Below are 27193 nucleotides of genomic sequence, written 5' to 3'. Positions count from 1 at the left end.
TCATCATCTGCAGAGCTAGTTGGCATATAAACTTGTACTACTGTAGTAGGCATGGGCTTTGTGTCTATCTTGGCCACAATAATGCGTTCACTATGCTGTTTGTAGTAGCTAACCCACACTCCTATTTTTTTATTCATTATTAAACCTACTCCTGCATTACCACTATTTGATTTTGTATTTATAACCCTGTAATCGCCTGACCAAAAGTCTTGTTCCTCCTGCCACCGAACTTCACTAATTCCCACTATATCTAACTTTAACCTATCCATTTCCCTTTTTAAATTTTCTAACCTACCTGCCCGATTAAAGGATCTGACATTCCACGCTCCGATCCGTAGAATGCCAGTTTTCTTTCTCCTGATAACGACGTCCTCTTGAGTAGTCCCCACCCGGAGATCCGAATGGGGGACTATTTTACCTCCGGAATATTTTACCCAAGAGGACGCCATCATCATTTAATCATAAAGTAAAGCTGCATGTCCTTGGGAAAAATTACGGCTGTAGTTTCCCCTTGCTTTCAGCCGTTCGCAGTACCAGCACAGCAAGGCCGTTTTGGTTAATTGACTAATAGTGGAAAAATTTACTTTTTCTTAATGTTCACAGTTTATTAGAAACTTTCCACCTAGACAATTTTTTCCCCAAAATTCACACAATGACATGTGCAATGTATCTTCCCATAGAGTTTGTAGGTTCATCATCAATTGATATCCAAATTTTTTTATTTGCAACCTGTTGTCTGATTTGTTTCATTGTTTTTTATAGCTCCAACTGATGTGGCCCTTTCTTAATGTCGAAGAATGAGGAAGAGATTTGCCAGTTATTGCTTCTCCACAGTTACTCTTAGTTCACACAGATTACAGTGCAGTTGAAAATACTTTTACACCATTTTGAAACATGGATAGCTGTAATTTTACTTGAATACTTTGCTTTGCTTTAAGCATTTTTTTCTGAGCTATACTGCACAGTGACTTGAGCGAGATTGAGTAACGCAATGAGATACCTGTCTGCAGTCCACTTTCAAGAACAGCTACACCCACTACCTGCTCCTAGAGTAGCAATAGGCTACATGAATTGAGTGTTGTGTAAAGGTGAAGTCCATACTGCAAATTCAAACGATATAGGGGAGGACGATAGATATTTGCCATTTTCCAGGAAAGAAAATGAGATGCACAGTTCTGAGGAATGTTACACAAAAGAAATAAATTGGATGAGGAAAGTTCTTTACTGCTTGAAAGAAAGTAAATATTATGAATATGGTAGTTTGTATTGTATCTATTGTATGTTAACTGGGGACCTAGAAACGAAAGAGAGGCTCCGTCCCCGCCGCAGCCGCAGTGGTCCATAACCCCATGATGACTACCGCAGTCCACTTCACCCCTCCGCCGTCCCACACCGAACCCAGGGTTATTGTGTGGTTCGGCCCCTGGTGGACCCCCCAGGGAACGTCTCTCACCAGACGAGTGTAACCCCTATGTTTGCATGGTAGAGTAATGGTTGTGTACACATACGTGGAGAACTTGTTTGCGCAGCAATCACCAACATAGTGTAACTGAGGTGGAATAAGGGGAACCAGCCCGTATTCACCGAGGCAGGTGGAAAACCACCTAAAAACCATCCACAGACTGGCTGGTTCACTGGACCTCGACACAAATCCGCCAGGCGGATTCGTACCGGTGACCAGGTGCTCCTTCCCGCCCAGAAAGCCATGCGTTAGATCGCACAGCAAACTGGGTGGGTGCCGGCAGTTTACTTACTAAGATATGCACTATTCAACATAAATGACGATTGTGCATAAAAAAGACTTAACAAAATACAGTTATTCATTTAGTCGTTTTCATAACAAGCATTTATATGTATTTAAGGAACAAGTCAGTCTTACCAAAAAATATATGGCCTGTCATAGCACTAGTGATAAGACATGAGGGTAGAGATGTAGCTTAGTTAAAATGTGAAGTCAGAAAATCCTCATAAAAATACTGTATTATATCTAATGTGCATAGATTTCAAACAAAAATTATAATGCCTCTTTAATTAAAGAATGATCTCAGAACCACTTAAGTATGGGAAACAACATGTTCGATAGACACAAGCCATCTTTGAAAGGGAGTGTACACAGTTTGCCTTATTAAAAACAATTTGTATAGCACTCATCCAAAAATGGCTGCTTTTGTACGTCCACTTTTATTTCAGTAGGTACACCATTTTGGAACGCACAGCATTTGTCAGGTCTTAGGTAAACAGTATCTAGCACAGAGCTATCCAACTTTATAGCCTAATATTTGAGTAAAAATGTATCGCTGAAGAATAACTGATGCCACTGAAAACCAAGAGCTAGAAATTAAAATGACTCCCATTTGACTCCTTTATTAGCACTCTGTTGGCATGTTATGCCTAAAACAAGTCACTTCCTTTGCTGAAAGAAACATTGTTACATAAAAAACCTACCTCAACATGCTGTACTGGTTTTTTTTTTTTTTTTTTTTCAAAATTTTTATCAGATTCTCATGAATTTCGATATTCTGGAAAGGTGGTGTGGTTTAATTTTTGAATCCCCTGAGACCAGTTTATGTAGTACAAGCAGCTTATTATATAATGCACATTTCCTAGACAATGTATTGTTTATAAAGAGGTATGTATGTATTAAAACATGCTGCTTCTAGTTTCACAAATGTCAGTTACCAGATTTAATGATGTCAGATCAGATTATCATGAAAGAAAATGTGACAAAGACAAAAATATGTCATTCTGCATCCCATCTGCATGTTGAAGATCATCACGGGCACTCTTAACATGATATGCCATTCTCTTCGAACTTTAAAGTAGAGTGTGAATTTTTAATATCTATTACTATAATCGTACACCTTCATTTTCAAGTTACAATACTGAGGCATGTCTTGCTATTGCCAAAATTTCTCAGAACAATTGAAAAAACTTGTGCATTAGCCTAGTATTTGGATGCACAATTTTGAGCATAATCGAGCATAATTGGGGCTCATCTCTACTCAGGTTTTCCTGAAGCCATATTATTTTGTTTAGTATGTTCTATGGTGCCTCTCATCTTTTTCGGCATGTTTCAAAATATTTCATGTAATTCTGTTCATTGTTGACTGTTTCAATAACTGTATAGCAGTTTTAATTTTAGCTGCATTATCAGTAAAGTCTGTTGTCTTTTGTTCTGAAAGCTACATATAGTGAAAATTGTGTGCAGGTTTTCTCCTGAATCAGAAAAAAAGCACACCGAGTTTAATGAAGTATTGAGACACAATGTCATGAAGTATGGATGATTAAAAACTATCAGAAGTTCATATGACTGTAGTAGCTGCCAAAAAACTCCACTTATTCAATATTGCTTTTGCACTGCCCATAAAATTGGAGCAACACTACGTCTGTAATCTATTTGCTGGAAGGCAGTGTGTATTTGGCATTATGTTTAGAAACTAACTCAGATACCCCTTAATTATCAAAAAGCAAGGAGTGTACCTGTAATTGTATTGGCACACTGCAAATGTCTTTCTTTATTAATAACTTTGCTCTGTAAAGCTTGCACATAGTTTCAGCAATGTAAATATCACATATTTTTATGCATGTGTTATTTTTTCCCTGAATCATCAGCACTGTTTTATTTAAAGACATTGAAATCTTCTTTTGCTTCTTGCTATTTGTGGTAACTGAGTGTTGAAGTTGTAAAAGTGTCAAAATTATTGCAAGCTTTTGTTTAAATTTTTAATGTTTCCAAAATATTCTACTTTTTTGTGACACAGACTGCATGCGACTTAACTACAGTGATTGCTATTTTGCACAAAATTCTCCCACAGATCAGATTTATTACTTTTTGCCACCATAGTCCACACAAACAAATGAACTTGAAAGTAATTTTAATTACAAAGATAATGCTATTTTTTAAACTGTGGTTTGATATTTCAAGTAACAGTATCACCAATTCGCATATTAATTACTCTCTCAAAGCACTAAAGATCCATGAAAACTGATGGTAGGAAAAGTAAAATTGAGAGTACTGAACTTCGGTTCCAGAAACACCAAGTACAGTGTTACACAAGTAGCTTGATAGATTATCAGAAAGAACTAGCTGAACAGAGTTCCCTGATGCCACAAATCCATATATCTAATACTACAGGTAGCTTGTTTGTAAGTGCTAGGATGTATGGAAAAATTAATTATTTCACTGTGAATTTTTGTCTGTTTCTGCTTAAGGGTAACTTTCAAGGACATAAAAAAGCACTTTGTTCTAAATTTGTAAGGTATCATCATTGTTTCCAGCTCCACAGTCATTAATTGCCAATCTGAGAGTTTGAACTCACTTTAACTCATTACTAACATGACAGGTATTGACAACTTCTGTATATCCAGTGCGTAATGACATGCCTGCAAAGAACATCATTAAAAGTTTTTATGTTTAGTGACAATCTGGTAGTTGCAGGTGTAAAGGAAGGCAGATACTTGTATAATACAGGCAATCATGTTTTAGTTGTACGCACACTACATTTTACATGAGCTTTTAATCAAGGAATGTTCTGCAATTAGCAGAGACGTAGTGTAATTACTCAATAATATTGCGATTCAAATTAAATATGTTTCTGGTGTCACAAATATAGAAAGTTTAACTTGTGTCTTTGTGTATGGTTACATTTTAATGTATTTCAGTTTTTGTGTTTATTATTGATGCCTTGTAATTTTACAGATATAAGAGGTCGAGCATCATCAGAACTCGAAGCTCGCTCTGGCTGCAGCCTCAATAAATATTCCACAAACCTTTCAAGATCTCGTTCTGCCCAGTCTCTAAAGCTCCTCGGTGATACTGCTACTCAGGATGACAAGATGACCATATTGGCACAACTTTTCTGGCTTTCTGTATCTCTTTTGGAATCTGACTATGAACATGAATTTCTACTCGCTTTGCGGTTGCTAAGTCGTGTGCTCCATCGTTTACCCCTAGATAGGCCAGACGCCCGTGATAAAGTTGAAAAATTGCAAGCTCAGCTCAAATGGCCTGCCTTTCCAGGAGTTCATGCTCTCTTGTTGAAGGTATATTTACACAGTTTGGGTTATATGTAAAATAATGTATATGAAAATTAAGTATGAAAGTTAATTATTCTTTCTTGCAGGGCTGCACAAACCCAAACACATATGAGCCAGTTGTGACTCTGTTGTCACAGTTTACACAGCTTTTAGATTTGCCTGTTGTTGATCCAACTCAAAGCTTAGCATTCCCTATGAATGTCATGGCCTTGTTACCATACATGTTACTGCATTATGAAGATACAAATGACTTGTGCATTAGAAGTGCAGAAAATATAGCTCAGGTAAGGGTAACAAATTCTGTATACTGTTGACCGAATTAGTGCTATTTGTGAAAATTGAAACTGATTGATTGAGTGTTAAATACAGTAAACAAAGTTTACCTTCTTTTAATTCTTGTAGTTTCCACCATAAGAACTCAGAAAAATTCAAAGAGAGAAAAATCCCATGGAATTTCACTTGTCCTATACTACATTCATCAGTTTCCCAGCTTCATTCTTTATGCGTATGTGCAAAGTCTTACATGATGGAGAACCATAATATTTTATGAACTTAGGCTTTCTTTCAGAATGTTTGCTTTTACTACTCTCTCTGTCTCTAATCATAGTCAGTGCCTGTAGCCATTTTCTGTTTTCATCTATATACCAAATATGATATCAATATTTATGTTTCCCTCTCTGTCCTAATGATGACATGTTTGAGCTTGCAGGCTGTTCTCTTACCTCCATCCTCTTAAATATATAGAGCCTTCAAAAAAAATCCCAAACTGTTAAAGGAGGTAAAAAAGGCCTCAGATCATATGCCCAAAAACAAATACTTGTTGAAAGATCAGGTAAGTTTACATGCATCGGTAAAGTCAGCACTCAGTGGTGTAGGCTGTCTTCCTGTCAATATTTCTTGTTCATTAGTTGTGGGTTGTGTTTGTCTCTGTTTTTTTGTCCGGAGATTGTGATCTTGTTGACAACTATCTTCTACATCAGGGATTTTTTTACTTTCCATGTTGACATTATCCTGGAATCAGACAAGAATTAGTGATTCCATGGAGTCTTGTTATTCTGTGTGGGAAATGACAGATATGGTTTTCTTCTCCAGTTTAGCTGACAGCATTAATAGATAGTTGTATGTTGTGTACATCACCCAACATACTTGACACCACATTGTGTCTGAAAAAATGTTGAGCAAGTTTTTCCAGCAAGTGCTGCCACAGCATCATTTGCAGCAAGCACAAGGTAACATGGTGGATCTGGCACAATTTACACACTTGATATGGAGGAGAAAGTGTTACAGTGACTAGAAGACAATACTAAAAAAAATGTGCAAATATTGGATGTTCTGAATGCCTAAACCACACTTTTGCATAGTCAATTCTGCAACAAACAGTTACTTCATCCTTATCTCTCACAGTGCGTGCCTGTTTTCTCAGACCGCAACAACACCATGCCAGATGATAGTTCTGCCACTGGATTATAAGTCAGAGTGCTGAAGCACTATAGTTCACAGCTTGTATTTTATTTACAGGTGAGACATTATTCACACAGTGTGTTATAAAAAATTACCAAACAACACCATGAGGCAAATGCTTCAGTAGTCATATAGTAACGCCTTTAGGTTCTCTTTAATGTCAGTGCATGGGCAGAACTTGTGAGTGACCAGTACTACCAAAACACTTGTTTTGAGACAAATAAATAGGTGCTGTTTACTACCAACTTCTGCACAACTTATTACCAGTTCTATTGGAAAATGTTGCCCCTGCAGATAAGACTTATACACAACAGGGCATGCCTTATATGACAGTACCTAACACAGATGTTTAATGAGTGATACATTGGTTGAGAAGGTCCAGCAGCAGTTGATTTCTGGATATGGGGACATTTAAAAGTATTGATGTATTCCACATCCATCAGCAACATGCAAATGTTACATTATTGTGTGTTTAGACATGTGATCTAATCTGAGGCTCGCCAGGTGAGTTCACAGTAGTTCATGATTATTTGAGGAGGAGGAGGAGGACTGAAGGATGTGAGAGAATGAGTGGTAACCACCAAGAGAGAGAGGGCTGTAATGAGTCCCATATCTCAACACGTATTTGTTTCTGATTGTAAATTATCAAACTTTTTGTCCTAGTTTTCAGTATTACTTCCTCCTCTAACAATATGAGACCTTTTGTTGGAACACCCTGTACAAATGGAATGTCATCAATGAGTCAAAGGTAAAAACTATTGCAGGAGCTTGAAAGACAGATACTAAATGTGGTTTACATGCTAGTTTCCTGAATACAGAGGTAGGGCGAGGATGGGGGGAAATGAAATGTTACAGGTATTGTTAATATAGGAAATATTTTCATATTTTCCAGATATGACTCCACAATCTTAGTGACCTTAATGAATAATACCATCTAGATAACTTTAGGATTTTTTTATTACATTACCTCCACAATACAGGTTTCGGCTCTTGTCATCTTTGGAAAAAATTTAGAATGTCAGAAATAAAGTTCGGAACATATATATCTGTATAATATGTGTAGATAATACATGGTAAATCATATGCCAAAGCAAGGGGTCATTGATTTGGAAGGAAAGCACTCATGATCCTAGGTTAAGGGAATAAAGGAGAGACAAACAAGGTGTCACCACTTCGTCTGATGTCTCATAAAAATTGGCAAACTAATAAATTGCTGTTAGCTGTTGGTGACCATTTCTGTGAGACATAATAATTGATTTTTTTTACATGTGATGCAAAATTAAATACCCAGTTTACATCTGTTTAAATAGTTTACTTTATTTCAATATTGTATTACTGAAATATATTTATTTAAGGGGTTGTCCATAAGAGACTGTCCTTGATATAAATTTTAATAGTATCAACAGTAAATGTCATAGAGTGTTGATTCAAGGTGACATTTAAAGAGTAAGTCAAACAGCTGTAGGTAAGAACATGTGTGAATACTGATTTGTTATTTTCCTGCTTGCAGCGCCATGCATGCACAATGGCAACTCCTGAATGTAAAGCATTTTGTGTTCTGCAGTTTACTAAGGGTGAATCTGTAAATTCAGTTAAACATGCATTTCATTTAAAGTTTGATTGTGATCCCACATGTGGCAACAACATGTGTTGATTGTACAATCAATTCGATATGACTGGATATGTGTGTGAAGGGAAAAGTATGGGATGACAAAAAATGTCTGAAGAGGATGTTGAGCACGTTGTGGAGCATCTTACCTTTGCATTCCTAAGAAGTCTGTTCAGAATGCAAGTTGGGAACATCACTTCCCAAAAGCTTTAAGAAAATGTTTACACATTCACCATACCAGTTACAGTTGTACATGCTTTAAAATGAGTCCCCTAAATTAAACATTTTCTGTGCTGTGTCCTGAGATCAGGCATACAAATCATTTTTTCTCTGAAGCTATCGTAACAGTGGTGGCTTATCAGGATATGTTGCAAGAATGGCTCTTTTTCCCAATTAGAAAGTGAACCTGAAAATTTTGTGTGTCAGCAAGATAGAGCCCCTCCCCATGGGCACTTTTTTTATGAGAGTGATTGAGTGTCGAAATCTCTGAATCTAGGATTGATTGTAATGGTCAGTGCAACAGAGCTCTTTTCTGCCAACCTCCATGTTCAACTGGCCTCACACAAGCATTTTTTTTTCCTTTGAGGCTTTATAGAAGATCATACGTATGTCTGCTACTACTGAATGATTTGCCAGAGTGGACGCACAGAACTGAGGCTATTGTTTCAATTGCTCCAGACTTTTTAATCAAAGTGTGGGAAGAACTGGATTTTTGGTTGGATGTGTTCCATATATTAAAAATGTACATATTGAACATTTTTAAGAATAACTAGATTAGTTTACTTTCAGTTTAATGTATGATTTGTTGTAAATAGTCTAAATTAAACCATTATAATGTACCATTGAAATGGGGACATTCTTTTATGGACACCCTTAATTATGTACTAGTAAGGATTGTAGTGAGTTATATACTTAGTTAAGAAAATTTCATTGTCAAATTTATTTGTGAATTACTGTCTCCAGGTTAGCACAGAAAAAAGTAAAAAACTCGAGAATTTGGGCACTGTAATGACTCTTTATAGTCGCCGGACATTCAGCAAGGAAAGTTTTCAGTGGACAAAGTGTGTGGTCAAATACCTCTACGATACTTACGGGCATCTTAGCCTCTCTATGCTGTCATTTCTTGTTGAGGTAGGTTTTAATTGTTTTAATGCTAATGTAGGCCAGAGCTTTAGCACAGCTGAAATTATGATTGGCCCTGCATGAACAAAATCTTTCCAAGTACACTTTTCCTTTATTGGTTGATCATATCAATTGTTTGTGAATGTTGGCTTTAAGTATTAAAGTTTCAGTAATGAATGAGAAAATAAGTTAAAACTTCATCTATTTAATTTTCAGTTATCTGACAACTCAAAAGAATGATGATATTTATTCGACTGATTAAAACTGTATAAAATGTTATATCAAAGTCAGAAAATTAGGTGGTGAATAGATTGCTAATTTTTAACTGCTTCATTGTTTATTATTGACTGTTTGATGTTAAATTTTGAAATATTAGAATTCAAATGTTTGCAGTGGTTTGGCCATATGTAAGGATTTCTTTTAAATCAGATATTTTAGAAGTACTGTACCAGGCAAACAACCTAGAGATAGGTCTTGTGATATTTTGAAGAAAAAAAGACATTGACAATAGGTGCACACATATTAGTTACATGATAAGCCAACCTGAAAGGGATGCATATACAGCTGTCTCCAGCTTCATGAACGGAAGTTTAATGATGGTGATAATGATGATGATGACGATATATCTAATGATTAATCTACACAGATACTTATACCATAAAAAGTACAGTGGCAGTTATGTTTTTCCTTGAAAGCCCGGAAACTACCATGAAAATAAAAGACAGAAATCATAGATGAAAGGTGTCAATTGTTCACAAGTCAATATTGGCAGTATCCTATATCACAACACTGCCTTTCATCTGATACCGCCCAATAAATCTACTTGTAACAAGAACCCTCAAAATCCTGCTCCCTCATAATAATATCCAGTCACAGTGTGAGTTCCATATTACCCTTATTATGTATTAATATTTGAATGGAGAGGTAGTAATGTGTGAAATTTAAAATTTTCACAGTGAATTGAATGTTCAAAGAAATTGCATCTGGTCATTGTCAATTATGCTCCTTGATATTGTGACTGGGCATTAGCCAGTCATCCTCAAGTGAGCCATCAGAGACTGGTGAAGATGTTCTCCCATTCCACAGCTAATTAGCACACTGTGAATACTCCACACATGTGGCCAGAATCGTGGCCACAAACTGACCACATTACCTGGCAGCACCACCCTCACTGGTGGATTGCAGAACTCTGCTATCCTCAGTTTATATTTCGGAAATGCAATTGTACTTATATCTTTGTATCTGTATCATATATATGTATTTGTTGACAATGTTGACAATGTATTTGTTGACATGTTAACAATGTGACTGATTAAGTACTGTAACTAGGGGCTTTCTTTGGTATGTTCAATAACAGAGTGGTACATCATGTATAATCATGAAGCACAGTAAGATAAATAATTGTAGTTTATATTTAGGGAATGCAATTGTACTTTTATCTACCCTTGTGTCTGTATCATATACATGTATTTGTTGACAACACCCATATAATCTGTATTGTCTACAGATAGATAGAAAAATAAATAAATATGTTGTTGTTGTTGTTGTGGTCTTCAGTCCTGAGACTGGTTTGATGCAGCTCTCCATGCTAATCTATCCTGTGCAAGCGCCTTCATCTCCCAGTACCTACTGCAACCTACATCCTTCTGAATCTGCTTAGTGTATTCATCTCTTGGTCTCCCTCTACGATTTTTACCCTCCACGCTGCCCTCCAATGCTAAATTTGTGATCCCTTGATGGCTCAGGGCATGTCCTACCAACCGATCCCTTCTTCTAGTCAAGTTGTGCCACAAACTTCTCTTCTCCCCAATCCTATTCAATACCTCCTCATTAGTTACGTGATCTACCCACCTAATCTTCAACATTCTTCTGTAGCACCACATTTTGAAAGCCTCTATTCTCCTCTTGTCCAAACTATTTATTGTCCATGTTTCACTTCCATACATGGCTACACTCCGTACAAATACTTTCAGAAACGACTTCCTGACACTTAAATCTATACTCGATGTGAACAAATTTCTCTTTTTCAGAAACACTTTCCTTGCCATTGCCAGTCTACATTTTATATCCTCTCTACGTTGACCATCATCAGTTATTTTGCTCCACAAATAGCAAAACTCCTTTACTACTTTAAGTGTCTCATTTCCTAGTCTAATTCCCTCAACATCACCCGACTTAATTCGACTACATTCCATTATCCTCGTTTTGCTTTTGTTGATGTTCATCTTATATCCTCCTTGTAAGACACTGTCCATTCTGTTCAACTGCTCTTCCAAGTCCTCTGCTGTCTCTGACAGAATTACAATGTCATCGGCGAACCTCAACATTTTTATTTCTTCTCCATGGATTTAATACCTACTCCAAATTTTTCTTTTGTTTCCTTTACTGCTTGCTCAATATACAAATTGAATAACATCAGGGATAGGCTATAACCCTGTCTTACTCCCTTCCCAACCACTGCTTCCCTTTCATGCCCCTCGACTCTTATAACTGCCATCTGGTTTCTGTACAAATTGTAAATAGCCTTTCGCTCCCTGTATTTTACCCCTGCCACCTTCAGAATTTGAAAGAGAGTATTCCAGTCAACATTGTCAAAAGCTTTCTCTAAGTCTACAAATGCTAGAAATGTAGGTTTGCCTTTCCTTAATCTTTCTTCTAAGATAAGTCGTAAGGTCAGTATTGCCTCACGTGTTCCAACATTTCTACAGAATCCAAACTGATCTTCCCCGAGGTCTGCTTCAACCAGTTTTTCCATTCATCTGTAAAGAATTCATGTTAGTATTTTGCAGCTGTGAATTATTAAACTGATAGTTCGGTAATTTTCACATCTGTCAACACCTGCTTTCTTTGGGATTGGAATTATTATATTCTTCTTGAAGTCTGAGGGTATTTCGCCTGTCTCGTACATCTTGCTCACCAGATGGTAGAGTTTTGTCAGGGCTGGCTCTCCCAAGGCCGTCAGTAGTTCTAATGGAATGTTGTCTACTCCCGGTGCCTTGTTTCGACTCAGGTCTTTCAGTGCTCTGTCAAACTCTTCACACAGTATCGTATCTCCCATTTCATCTTCATCTACATCCTCTTCTATTTCCATAATATTGTCCTCAAGTACATCACCCTTGTATAGACCCTCTATGTACTCCTTCCACCTTTCTGCTTTCCCCTCTTTGCTTAGAACTGGGTTTCCATCTGAGCTCTTGATATTCATACAAGTGGCTCTCTTTTCTCCAAAGGTCTCTTTAATTTTCCTGTAGGCTGTATCTATCTTAGCCCTAGTGAGATAAACCTCTACATCCTTACATTTGTCCTCTAGCCATGCCTGCTTAGCCATTTTGCACCTCCTGTCGATCTCATTTTTTAGATGTTTGTATTCCTTTTTCCCTGCTTCATTTACTGCATTTTTATATTTTCTCCTTTCATCAATTAAATTCAATATTTCTTCTGTTACCCAAGGATTTCTATTAGCCCTCGTCTTTTTACCTACTTGATCCTCTGCTGCCTTCACTACTTCTTCCCTCAGAGCTACTCATTCTTCTTCTACTGTATTTCTTTCCCCCATTCCTGTCAATTATTCCCTTATGCTCTCCCTGAAACTCTCTACAACCTCTGGTTCTTTCAGTTTATCCAGGTCTCATCTCCTTAAATTCCCACCTTTTTGCAGTTTCTTCAGTTTGACTCTGCAGTTCATAACCAATAGATTGTGGTCAGAGTCCACATCTGCCCCTGGAAATGTCCTACAATTTAAAACCTGGTTCCTAAACCTCTGTCTTGCCATTATATAATCTATTTGATACCTTTTAGTATCTCCAGGATTCTTCCAGGTATACAACCTTCTTTTATGATTCTAGAACCAAGTGTTAGCTATGATTAAGTTATGCTCTGTGCAAAATTCTACAAGGTGGATTCCTCTTTCATTTCTTCCCCCCAATCCATATTCACCTACTATGTTTCCTTCTCTCCCTTTTCCTACTGACGAATTCCAGTCACCCATGACTATTAAATTTTCATCTCCCTTCACTACCTGAATAATTTCTTTTACCTCGTCATACATTTCTTCAATTTCTTCATCATCTGCAGAGCTAGTTGGCATATAAACTTGTACTACTGTAGTAGGCATGGGCTTTGTGTCTATCTTGGCCACAATAATGCGTTCACTATGCTGTTTGTAGTAGCTTACCCGCACTCCTATTTTTTTATTCATTATTAAACCTACTCCTGCATTACCCCTATTTGATTTTGTATTTATAACCCTGTAATCACCTGACCAAAAGTCTTGTTCCTCCTGCCACCGAACTTCACTAATTCCCACTATATCTAACTTTAACCTATCCATTTCCCTTTTTAAATTTTCTAACCTACCTGCCCCATTAAGGGATCTGACGCTCCACGCTCCGATCCGTAGAATGCCAGTTTTCTTTCTCCTGATAACGATGTCCTGCTGAGTAGTCCCTGCCCGGAGATCCAAATGGGGGACTATTTTACCTCCGGAATATTTTACCAAAGAGGACGCCATCATCATTTGACCTTACATTAAAGCTGCATGCCCTCAGGAAAAATTACGGCTGTAGTTTCCCCCTTGCTTTCAGCCTTTCACAGTAGCACAACAGCAAGGCCGTATTGGTTAGTGTTACAAGGCCAGATCAGTCAATCATCCAGACTGTTGCCCCTGCAACTACTGAAAAGGCTGCTGCCCCTCTTCAGGAACCACACGTTTGTCTGGCCTCTCAACAGATACCCCTCCGTTGTGGTTGCACCTACGGTACAGCTATCTTTGTCGTTGAGGCACGCAAGCCTCCCCACCAACGGCAAGGTCCATGGTTCATGAGGGGAGGATAAATAAATAAATAAAAAATAAAGGTTGACATTTGCCATGGTCATCAGTGTACTCTGTCATCTTCAATTAGAGAAAATTGTGGAGATGATAATGTTGCATGCATTATCCAACTGACAGCCACTGTGAGAATTCATTAAATTTTCTGCCATATGTATTTCCACAGATTCTTTAATAACAGAGTCCCAAAAAAAAGTTGCTGTTGCCTAAATTGTTGTTTCACCATACTCCATTGAATGTCAGCATGAGCTATTATGTCAACAAAAATAACAAATTTTTGAAAATATGATGTGATTGGATAGATAAAAAATCAACTCGCCAGGAAGCAGCTGGAGAAAACTCCCAGGTGGGATGAGAAGGAAAGACTGATTGTTGGAGTTTGCTCATTTTCATCCCGTCCATTAAGTCTTCCCTGACACAGGGTCCCCCCCCCCCCCTCCCCCCTCTTCCTCCCACCTGTGGGTCCAGGGGTTATAATAGGCCCAAGGTATTCCTGCCTGTTGTAAGAGGTGACTAAAAGGAGCCTCACACTTTTCAGTCCTGTAAGTTCAGGTCCCATTTTATGGTCTGACCTGCCACTTTCCAAACTCTACAGAAGTGCGGGCCATAAGGGGAAGGAGGCCTTACGTGGTGCATGAGTTATCCATAGTGCCCTTAGATTTGATCTCCTGAACCTCTTGTCATGGCTTTGCGTCTACACGTGCAATTCAACTTTTGGGCGAGGACACTTTCCAGGGTATGTCATCTTCTTCGGTTGTCTCCTGTCCTCTTTCACCCCTATGACAATATTGGATTTCTCTGTGTCCATTATCCAGCACGGTAGCCAGTCCATTGTGATGGGGCTGTCATGTACCCATTTGGTGGTAGCCCTCTGACAACACAGGGATCCCACTGCTGCTGCCTGAGCTGTAAAGCTGCATCCTAGAGCACACGTATGCCAAGGAGTAGATGCCTGTCCTCCTTGGGCATCAGGAATCCCAGCAGCGGCCATCATGCCAGGTGGCCCTTGCTGTGGCTGGGTGGCACCCGTGGGTAGATCCCCTGTTCGGAGTGGGTGGCATCAGGGCGGATGACCCACAATGAAGTGGACTAAATCATCTCTTGCTGGTGACTGTACGGTGCCAGCAGTCTCTAAGAAGGGCAAGGTCGAGTAAAATGCTGACAGATATGACGGTAAATTGTTTCCCACCTTTGCTACACCATTGGAGGAACATAGGGCTACAGAAAGAACAGAGCCATATTCGCCTCGGTATTTAGTCTGTAGCTGAATGGACAGGAACTCCTTTGTACCTATGAAGCCTCAGTTTTTTGTTGAACATCTTGAGGATAAGTTTGGGGAAGTGACTGCACTGTCCAAGGTGAGAAGCAGTGCAGTCTTGATTCCGACAGCATACCCAGCCCAATCCTGGGCGTTACTCACTTGTGACCGGCTGGGTGATATTCCTGTTTCCATCACTCACCATAAAAGCCTGAACATGGTCCAGGGGTTTATTTTCCATCAAGACTGTGGACGTCCACTGCATCCAGATACTCAATGTGTGCCTCCTCCCACTTGTATCAACTGCTCGCCAGACTGCACAGTACTGTAAAAGGAGTGGAAAATCACGGGTTACAAGACCCTGGTCCGGTTGACTTACCAAGAGGCTCAACATAAATTTGAACAATTACACCCCATTCAGTTGACATCCACATATGCTGCAGGTACATTACCATTGCCATCACAAGTACCAGTCATATCACACTCTGTGTAACAAACAGTGGGCCCTCCTGGCCTCCAGAGTACATCCGCCCCCTTGGTGGTAGGGGGAAAAATCTCCTTCCATTGCTCCCAGAGTACCTACTTCAGGAGCAAGCCCCCCCCCCCCCCCCCAAATGCAGGGGACATCGGTCCTCTCCCCCCTGCTGGAGAAGCAAGTCTCCTCCAGCTCCTCTTGTGCAGAAGGGGTCCCTTAGGACCCTCTCTCCCAAGGTCTCCACTAATGCCACAGCGGACACTCGCTAGTGGCTAAATGAGCCAAAAGCTGCTGGACGAAGAGCTTCACGGTCTTCCTCCATACCTGAAGCTACTTCGGATAAGTCCTCCCAGCAAGCCCCTAAAGAGAAGCGAGAGGGCAAGCAAACAAGGAAGTCTGCTAAGAAAAAGGACCCTCCAGTGGCCGCAACACCACCATTCCCTATCAGCTCTGCTCCTGAGGATGAGACTGAGATCTTAGCATCCCCTGAGGACCTGGATCTCCCTGATGCCTCATCCACAATAGGAATGGACACAAATACTCAATCAGTGGCAGCAGGTGACCCTGACGCGTAACTTGCCTCCTTGTGTGCTTCGTGCCTTCCCACCCTCACGATAATGTCATCCTCTAGTGGAATTGCTGTGGTTTTTTCCACCACCTGGCTGAGCTATGGCAGGTCTTAAGCTTTACACCTGCTTTCTGCATTGCCCTCCAGGAAACCTGGTTCCCAGCAATGTGGACCCCAGCCCTCCGCGGCTGTAGGGGATATTACAAGAACCGTAGCGACTATAATAGTGTGTCAGGCGGAGTTTTTATCTATGTCCTGAACTCAGTATGCATTTAACCTGTGCCCCTTCAAACCCCTCTTGAAGCTGTGGCTGTCAGGATAAGGACGACGCAGAAAATAACTGTCTGCAATGTATATCTTCCTCCAGATGCTGCAGTACCCCTGAACGCATTGGCTGCACTGATTCATCAACTCCCTAAACCTCTCCTACTTTTGGGAGATTTTAATGCCCATAACCCCATGTTGGGTGACACCGTGCTTACTGGCTGAGGCAGAGATGTCGAAACTTTACTGTCTCAACTCGACCTCTGCCTCTTAAATACTGGGGCCCCCACACATTTCAGTGAAGTTCATGGCACTTACTCGGCCATTTATTTATCCTTCTGCAGCCCAAGACTTCTCCCATCTGTCTACTGGAGAGCCCACGATGACTTGTGTGGTAGTGACCACTTTCCCATCTTCCTGCCACTCCCCCAGCCCCATTCCCCCGGACGTCTACCAAGATGGGTTTTCAACTAGGCAGACTGGGGAGCTTTCACCTCTGCTGTCACCGTTGAAGCTCCCCCACATGGTACCATTGATGTGGTAGTTGAGCAGGTCACTAGATCGATCGTTTCTGCAGCGGAAAATGCGATCCCTTGTACTTTAGGGTGTCCACGGCGAAAGTCAGTACCTTGGTCGTCGCCGGAAATTGCTGAGGCCCTTAAAGAGCTTCAGCGAGCTCTACAGTGACATAAGCGGCATCCTTCCCTAGAGCACTTAATAGCTTTTAAATGGCTCCGTGCCTGTGTTCACCAGCTTATGAAATGACAGAAACAGGAATGTTAGGAAAGGTACATCTCAACTATTGGGTGCCATATGTCACCTTCCCAGGTCTGGACAAAGATCAGATGTGTTTGTGGGTACCAGACCATGACAGGTGTCACTGGCATTAATGTCAATGGAGTTTTATCTACTAACTCAAACACAATTGCCAAGCACTTTGCTGAGCACTACGCTTGAGCCTCCGCGTCAGAGAATTATCCTCGAGCATTTCGCACCCTCAAACGGAGGATGGAAAGGAAAGCTCTCTCATTCACTGAACATCACAGTGAACCCTATAGTGGTCCATGTACAGAGTGGGAGATCCTCAGCATCCTTGCATATTGCCCGACACAGCTCCTGGGCCAGATCTGATCCATAGTCAAATGATCAAACATCTCTCATCCACCTACAAGCGACATCTGCTCGTCATCTTCAACTCAATCTGGTGTGATGGCATCTTTCCATCGCAATGATGAGAGAGCACCATCATTCCAGTGTTCAAACCCAGCAAATACCCTCTTGATGTGGATAGCTATCAGTCCATCAGCCTCACCAACGTTCTGTGTAAGCTGTTAGAATGTATAGTAAATCGGCAGTTGTGTTGGGTCCTGGAGTTAGGTGGCCTAATGGCTCCATGCCAGGGCGGTTTCCACCAGAGTCGCTCTACCACCGATAATCTACTTTCCCTCAAGTCTACCATCCGAACAGTCTTTTCCAGATGCCAACACCTGGCAGCCATCTTTTTTGATGTATGAAAAACTTATGACACGACCTGGTGACAACATATCCTTGCCACATTATATGAGTGCAGTTTCCGGGGCCCGCTCCTGATTTTTATCCAAAGTTTCCTATCGCTCTGTACTTTCCATGGCCAAGTTGGTGCCTCCCATAGTTCCCGCCATATCCAAGAGAATGAGGTCCCGCAGGGATCTGTATTGAGTGTATCTCTATTTTAGTGGCCATTAACGACCTAGCAGCAGCTGTTGGCCCATCCGTCTCACCATCTCTGTATGCAGACAACTTCTGCATTCCATACTGCTCCTCCAGCACAGGTGTTGCTGAGCAGCACCTACAGGGAGCCATCCACAACGATCAGCTATGGGCTCTAGCCCACGGCTTCCAGTTTTCAGCTGCAAAGTCATGTGTCATGCACAACGTCGCCATCGTACGATTCATCCAGAACCAGAACTTTACCTTAATGATGATCCTCTCACTGTAGTGGACTGGATTTCGACGCTCAATTGACGTGGCTTCCTCATCTTCATCAGCTGAAGTGGAAGTGCTGGCAGCACCTCAATGCCCTGCGCTGCCTGACCAGCACTAACTGGGGTGCAGATTGCTCTACATTACTGCAGCTCTACAGAGCCCTTGTTCAATCCCGCCTTGACTATGGGAGTCTGGGTTATGGTTCAACGGCATCCTCAGCGTTGAGTTTACTCGACCCAGTGCACCACTGTGGCATTCGCCTTGCAACGGGAGCTTTTAGGACGAGTCCAGTGACCAGTGTTCTGTTGGAGGCCAGAGTCCCTCCATTGAAGGTTAGGAGGCATGCACAACTGCTCGCCAGCTATGTTGCACACATTTGTAGTTCTCCTGAGCATCCAAATTACCATCTCCTTTTCCTACCCAAGGCGGTTAATCTCCATCTGTAGACAATAAATATTGTATGGATGTTGTCCAAATATGTATATAAATTTTATGTGAAATCATTATAAGGAAATGGAACATACAATGACAGAGTCTTCAGAAATTCCTGTTAATACTTCTATGACATGTAGAGGGGAGTAAGCACATAATATTTTGAATAGGAACCCATATCCAGAAATGTACTATTTCCGTTATGTGATGGTTTCAGTTCAGATGTTTAACTCATGCACTTCTGCTTGAGGAATTGAATTAGGCAAGATGCAGTACAAGTATTAGGTAGCAGTTCGAAAGGAAACATAATGAATCATCCATTTATCACTTGAGCACATTTGTTCTATTAACACTAAGACATTGTGTGTTCCAAAACAAAAAAACAACGAAGCATACTGTACATACAGAACAGCACTGATGCATTACGGTGTCTCAATGTGGTGACCACCAACATTGTTACAGACATTGCACCTATGAAGCATGTTCTGATACACATTCTCCACCCCATCTAGTGTCTCTTCAATTTCTAGTGCAATGGGTAGGTCTTGTACCAACAGATCTTCCTCTGTCTCTTCAGTGTTAAAACAAACAAATGTGCTTAAGTGACAAATGGATATTTTGTTGTGCTTCCTTTTGAATTGTTACCTATAACAGCACACTGTGTCATTCCTAATTCAATTCCTCAAGCAGAAGTGGACAAGTTAAATATATGAATTGAAACTGTCATGGAACGGAGATGGTTTCATTTCCGGACATGGGTTTCTATTCAAAATATTATGTACTCACTTCCTTCTCAAATCCCTAGAAGTTTGTAATGGGAATTTCTGAACAACCTGTATATACATAACAGTATACAGATTTATATACATATATCCTCGTGTTATTATAAATTCATACTCTGTTTTCCATAGACCCTTACTTTTGTTCTCCCTAACCAGTAAATCCTTTCAACAATTATTCAGCAAAGATTTCACCTCAGGCAACAGCTGTCTGTTAGATACGTAAATGTAAAGGGATGAAAGACAGTTTGTTAGTTTTGACTTAATATGAACATTATCAGAAAAATGTTGTTGGCCAACATAGTTACTTACCTAGTAAAACCATTGTTTGAGTAGAAATTTTTTAAGTTCTGCTTTAAATTCCTTTCTTCCCCTAACTTTCTGTGCAGACTGGGAGTCTGTTCTAAAGTTCAATACCAATATGGCTCACATTCATCTGTGTGAGAAACTGAAAGGAGACAAAGCATGCCATTGTGGAACATCTCAGGTACAGGTGTTTGCAGTAATTCTAAAGCAGGTTGAATTTTGTTTCTTTGTAGGTTTTATTACTTTGTCTTTAAAATTGAAGTTTTCATCAACATAAATCCCCAGCAGTATTGTAGATGCTACTCCGTCTATGGGTTTTTTACCGAACACCCGATTTAGATTTAAATTTTTACTTATTTTCCTAAATTCCATGTAATTTGTTGTATCTACATTTAATGTGAACTTGTTTGTCTTGAACCAAGAGTGGACGTACTTGAGGACTTGGTCAGTAGTTGTAAGCAGCAATTGCTTCAGCAAACTTATTATCACACTAGTATCATTTGATAATAGCAGGATATTGGTTCCAATATTTAAGGTGTGGATTTCATTTGTATGGATAAGAATTAAAATGGGACCTAGCATACTGCCTTGTTGTACTCCTATTTCCATTTATTTGTTTATTTATTTATTTAATCATTCACTCATTGATACTCCTTGTTGTATGTATTGTTTCTCTTTTATGGTACCTCCTTCCAAGAAGTAAGCATTTCTCATTCACACATATGTTCATGGAAACTGTTGACTCTTATTTCCATATTTCAATTTTCTTCCATTACAGCCACAGAGACTCAAAATAGTTGAAGTTGCTAGAAAAACACCTTAACCAACATTTTAAAATGTAGTAAAAAACAGTAACTATATTTTCTATGGAAGCGTCTTTATTGACCATTCTAGTCACATCAACCATGGCATGCCACATCAGTGATTTTTTAGCATCTGTCAGTGTGCTACGCAGCTGTGCAAAAAGTTCTTAGGTTTGATGTAATTGGTGAAGTCTTGGCTCAATATTTTCCAGCAACACAGTGAGGAAATACCTACCCTTAACAGTATCTTCAAAGAATGTCCCCATAATTTCTTTTCTCATACCATTAACACTAAATTAATTGCTTGCTCTGTTACAGCATGGAGTGCTGAAGTCTGTCCTCCATGTTTTATATCTCAGTGTTGTCTTTTTAAATACAGTTATGTTGCGCAAATCAAAATATATGAATAAATGCCATTTTGTCAACATCAATTTCTCCATTAGTGGATGCAAAATTAATTATAAGTAGTAAGATGACCTCAAATCTCACACACATCCAACATTGCGCTTATAGTGTCCAGTAGAAATGGTGTTGCCCAATTCTTGTATCCATAGTCAACATTCTTAGTGTTCAAACATTAGTCTGGAGGTTTATAAAATACACGATACAGAAAATAATATTGTTACACATCACACATGCATGTACATGTCTAAAATATTTAACTTTGCATTTCATTACTCCATTCATTTCCTTAAACATTCAAATGCAACATTAGACCAAGAAGTAGAATTGTCCTCCTACATGTCTGCAGGTGTAATCATTACTTACCATGTTTGCTATCTTAACAAATGTTGAAACAATTGAATTTCCTTTATTTATTACAAGGTACAGAAATTTTTACACCAAACTTTCTTTGTTACATTCTTCATGTTGGAAAACAAAGCAGATGTAAAAGCGTTGTTGAAGAACAATATACAGACCAAAATAGTCTCTTGATCAGAAAAATGCTTTCACAAGATTATATTGCCATTGGTGATATCATCCTTGTGCTGTTAGTCTCAAAAAAAGTCATGACTCTCCTTGAAAAAAGGACTTCTAAAATGAAAAAGTACATTCCACATTACATGTTGGCATGCTTACATATCTAAATGGAGCCAGTTGTTTCACTGTGAATTCATCAGGAATCAGTACAGAAATGTCACTATTCAAAGTAGCAGCAACAGCAAACAAAGTTTAAAAACCATAGTTTCATTTAAATAGAAAACCCACTATTTGTAAAATTGTGTTGGCTTTACTTCAGCATACTTTTCTGAGCACTGGAAGGACATTATAAATCTTGCATACTGCGTTAGTCAAAAGCAAAGGAGTTTGTTTCTAAAGTTTTTGTCACCTACACTAGAAATGTGAAATTTGATTTTGTGATTTCAAATTTGTATTTGGATGCAAATCCCACAAAACACTGTTTAGAGAAGCATTCTGTATGGCATAAAAATGAGTCAAATATTGTCATCATAAAATTAAATTGCATGTAACTGTCACAATGATGTGACAAGTGTGTTAGGGCCAGGTAGCAGACCAAGTACAATCTCTAGCTCATGTTTCTCACAGAAAAACTCATGCAAGTGTAGGTTTTTGTGTCATTAACTGTCAAGATCATGTTGCCACCGTGTGGCTGTTTGTCAAGTGAGACTCAGAAGGAAATATCCCTGCTCTCAGCTATAAAGCGCATTGTATAATTGCTCCTGTGAGCTCTTGCAATAGACTTTGAATTGCTGCATTAAATAGTGTGTCACAAATACTAGGAAAGCCCACCAACCCACTCACTTTTTTTTTCTTTTCTGTCCCCCTCCACAAGGCCTGTTGCACCAAGGACTCAGATCTACAATAGAAATTATGGTCTGTGTGGTCTGTGACATGTATGGTTGAAGACTAACCAGTAGAAAATATTTCTCACATAAATAATCTATTGGAATATTTATCATAAGCATAGGTTAGTCACTATTGTTGGCAGTGTACTTATTGCTGTAAGGAACTCAATCATATCTAGCGAGGTTATCATGGATTCTGATTGTGAATTAATCTGAGTAAAGTTAAGCATCAAAGGTCAGTCAAAAGTGGTAATCAGATGCTGTTATATACTATCTGGGTCAGGAGCTGTAGTGATGGAGAGCTTCAGAAAGAACTTGCAGAATGTTGTTAATAACTTTCCTGTTCATTTCATTGTAATAAAGGCTGACTTCGCCATGCCAGATATGGCTTGGGAGAGTCGTGCTGTCAAAACTGATGCCAGAGACAGGGATTCGTGTGACATTTTTCTGAATGTCTTGTCCAAAAATTACTTCAAGCAGATAATAAAGAGAACCAACTCATGAAGTACCATCTTGGAGCTCCTAGCAACAAATAGATCTGAACTTGCTGCATCAGTTAACATAGATGCAGATATAAGTGATCATAAGGCTGTGATAGCAACTATGACTATGGATATTTCAAGAAATGTTAAGAAAGGTGGTATAATATTTTTGCCTAGCAAATTGCAGAGTACCTGAGTAGTCAGCATCAAATATTTGGTGCTGATGATGTGGAGCAAAGTGGAAAAAATTCGAAAGAATCCTTCAGTATGACTTAGACAAGTATGTTCCAAGCAAGATCTGAAGGGATGGGAAACACCCACCATGGTTTAATAGCCGTGTTAGACAACTTTTAAGTAAACAAAGAGAGCTTCATCACAGATTCAAGAGAAGTCAAAGCCTAGCCGGGACAGGGGGGGGGGGGGGGGGAAGAAGAGGGCTGAACAGTGTGAAAATGAGCATAAGGAGAGCAATGAGACAAGCATTGAATGACTTTGAAAGTAAAATTTTGTCAACCGATCTGACAATAAACCCTAAGATGTTATGGTCTTACATAAAATCAGTAAGCAGTTTTAAATCACCTATTCAGTAACCTAGTGACCTTACTGGCACTGAAATGGAAAATAACAGAGAGAAGACCAAAATGCTGAATTCAGTCTTCCAAAATTGGTTCACTTCATAAGATCGCAATACAGTCTCACCTTCAATCATCGTATGAACATCAAAGTAGCAGATATTGAGATACTGATCGCAGAATAGAGAAGCAACTACAATTGCTTAGCAACAGAAGGGCATCAGGACCATATATGACACCTGCATGATTCTACAAATGTTATGTGAAAAAACTTGCTCCTCTTCTCATTATCGTAAGTTGCTGTAGCAATGAAGAGTATTTAGTTATTGGAAAAAAGTGCATGTCATTCCTGTTTTCAAGAGGGGTCATAGGACAAAGGCACACAGTTAATAAGCCTGTATTATTCACAGCAATCTGTTGTAGTTATTTATTTCCAGCATGCTGGATGGCAATGAGGCAGCAGCTTCCGTGCATTTTTGATGGTATTTAGAATTTTGTTGTAAATATTGTAGAATTATGCAACATGTTTTATGCTCAAGGATTATGACCTTTTGGAGAACAAAAATCTCCTCTATACAAATAAACATGGATTCTGCAAACAGAGATCCTGTGAAACTCGTCTCTCTCTGTTCCTCCGTGAGATCCATAACACCGTAGACAATGGTGTCCAATGTACAGAGTGGTGTCCAGGTTGATGCCATTTTTTGTGACTACAGAAAGATATGTGACACCATCTCAGACTGCTGTTTAGTGAAAAAAAATTGGAGTTTACTGAGTATTGGGCCAGATTTGTGACTGGATTCAAGATTTCCTTGCAGACAGAACTCAACACATTGCTCTTAATGGGACAAAATCGACAGATGTAAAGGTAATTTCTGAAGTACTTCAGGAAAATGTGATAGGACCTTTGCTGTTTACAATGAATATAAATGATCTGGTAGAATGTGTCGGAAGTTTGTTAAGGCTATTCACAGATGATGATGTTGCCTATAAGAAATTAGCAAAGCCAGTGTTGAAGAATGACCTACAGAGGATTGATGAATGTTGCAGACTCTGGCAGCTGATCCTGGACATCAATAAATGCAACATATTGCACATAAAGAGGCAAATAAATCCACTTCTGTACTACTACACTACTGATGACAACTTTTAGGAAACAGTATCTGCCGTAAAATATCCAGGAGTAGCTATCCAGAGCAACATTAAGTGGAATATACCACATAAAACAAATAGCAGGAAAAGTAGTTGCTAGATTGAGATTCATAGGAAGAATCTTAAGGAAATGTAACTCATCCATGAAAGAAGTGGCTTACAAGGCACTTATTTGATTCTTGAGTATTGTTCATCAATCTGGGATGCTTACTAGGCATGAATGATAGAAAAGATAGAGAAGATCCAACGAAGAGTGGGTGGATTTTGTCACTGGATCATTTGGTTGGCACGAGAGTGTTACAGAAATGCTCAACAACACCAGTGCAGATGCTACAAGAGAGGCATTGTACTTCGCTGAAATATTTACTGTTGAAATTTCCAGAGAGTACTTTCCAAGAAGAGTCGAACAACATATTACTTTCTCCCACACACATCTCCCAAAATGATCACAATGAGAAAATGTGAGAAATGAAAGCCAACACATTCTTCCCATGCACCATTCGTGAGTGGAAAAGGGAAGTGACTGATCAGTTAGTGGTAACAGAAGTACTGTCCACCACGCACTGATCAATTTTATAAAAAGGAAAAAAGATATCTAACTTTATTTGCTGATAAATACTCTCGCAAGTTCCCAAAATGCACAATCAGTGCACATACCAGTACTCAGAGATGAGGTACGTATGTATTTAAAAATTTAGAAGTACATAGAATCGCTGACCTAGTAATTCTGTAAGTTAGGCAATGCTGCTGAGTATACTATTACACAAAGAATAATCCAAGACAGTTCTTGGCCTATTATTTGCAGTCCAGTCAAAATATCTATCGAAGTGAAAGCAGAAAGGACTGAGGATGGGACTATTATCAAAAATTGTTCTAGTCGTTGGCAAACAGTACAGTGTTTCCACTAGAAGAGATATTATTATTATTATTATTATTATTATTATTATTCAACCTGTACCCACTCTTCAAAATTTCGTTTGTTAGGAAAGTCACATCACTGACAGGTGAAATGAACGTTTGAGTAAGGGAGACTAGAAATGGATGTTGTTAGTGGATTCTAATGTTTTATAGTGTCACTCTCTTCTCCCAATGAATCTGTGCTATATTCCACAGCACTCAGTCAGTGATTTAATAATTTGCATTTAATATTTAATAGATGAATGGACCAAGTCTGGTTATACTGTAGATGACTGCTTGTGGATGCAGAGATTCTTTGTGTGTGCTGTAAATAATATGTATAATATCATGACACTGGAGCCCACACATGGAATACAAATAATGGTAGGAGTAAACATAACCACTAAACATACACTTGAAGTGTTGAGTAGTTAACAAGCATATAAGCAATATTAAAATATCACAAAGTTTCCAGACAGTGTTCTGCCTTGGAGCTAAAACAAACACACACACACACACACACACACACATACACAGAGAGAGAGAGAGAGAGAGAGAGAGAGAGAGGGAGAGGGAGGGAGGGGGGGGGAGAGAGAGAGAGAGAGAGAGAGAGAGAGAGAGAGGGAGGGAGGGGGGGAGAGAGAGGGGGGGGGGATAGAGAAGTTGTGGTGAGTGGAGTTGGTGTGAGGAATGAGAATGAAGGAAAAGGAAGATAGACTCAATGAAATACGATAGAAATTTGGCACCAGTTAGTCCATGCTGCAGCACTGGGACAATGTAGTGTGTGTGTGTGTGTGTGTGTGTGTGTGTGTGTGTGTGTGTGTGTGTGTTTAGTCTGTTATCTCTGAGAAAGGATATTGGCCTGAATGTTTAAAAATGATCTCAGTCATACAGTGAGTGGTTACATTTACTCTTTTCATTATTGGAATGTGGCTTCATTTCATTTTCTCTTTGACATGTTGTCTCTCTTTATTTAGGCTTGTGCAACTTACACTACATTTCACCTTGTTTTACTACTTCCTATTTTATCTTTGAGCCCAAAAGAAATTATCTTTAGTAGCACAGAAATGCAGTACAGTAATGCCAAATGTGACTGCCGAAAGCTTTTACTTCATGCAGTTTGTTTCCATTTATGACTTTCTCTTTTATTGTTATTGAAGAGACATTTTTATGTATTTCATTATCTTATCTGTTTTCATGTAATTCCCAGGTACTGGAAAAAGGACCAGCTATTATACAGTTACCTATATTAGGTATTATTCACTGCATGCTGCATTATGTGGATTTAGCATCAGCTGCTGTGCAGCTAATTAATGCTGACCTGCTGAGAGTAATTGCAAAATATATAGAGGTAAGAAATTCCTCATATATAATA

The 27193-nt window shown here is 39.3% G+C and overlaps 1 protein-coding gene across 1 annotated transcript in view; it reads left to right on the top strand.

The window, feature by feature from the left end:
* Positions 1 to 27193, top strand: part of LOC126195200 (protein furry) — a 1217589-nt gene that overhangs the window by 1099225 nt on the left and 91171 nt on the right. Inside the window, exons 38-41 of the mRNA XM_049933718.1 lie at positions 4700 to 5043; positions 5124 to 5321; positions 9071 to 9238; positions 27029 to 27169. Coding sequence (XP_049789675.1) covers positions 4700 to 5043; positions 5124 to 5321; positions 9071 to 9238; positions 27029 to 27169 — 851 coding nt within the window. The remainder of the gene's footprint in view (positions 1 to 4699; positions 5044 to 5123; positions 5322 to 9070; positions 9239 to 27028; positions 27170 to 27193) is intronic.

Source organism: Schistocerca nitens, chromosome 1 (assembly GCF_023898315.1).
Source record: "Schistocerca nitens isolate TAMUIC-IGC-003100 chromosome 1, iqSchNite1.1, whole genome shotgun sequence".
NCBI classification, from domain to species: domain Eukaryota; kingdom Metazoa; phylum Arthropoda; class Insecta; order Orthoptera; family Acrididae; genus Schistocerca; species Schistocerca nitens.
The sequence above is the reverse complement of the archived record's forward strand: the minus strand, read 5'-3'. Positions and strand labels throughout refer to the sequence as shown.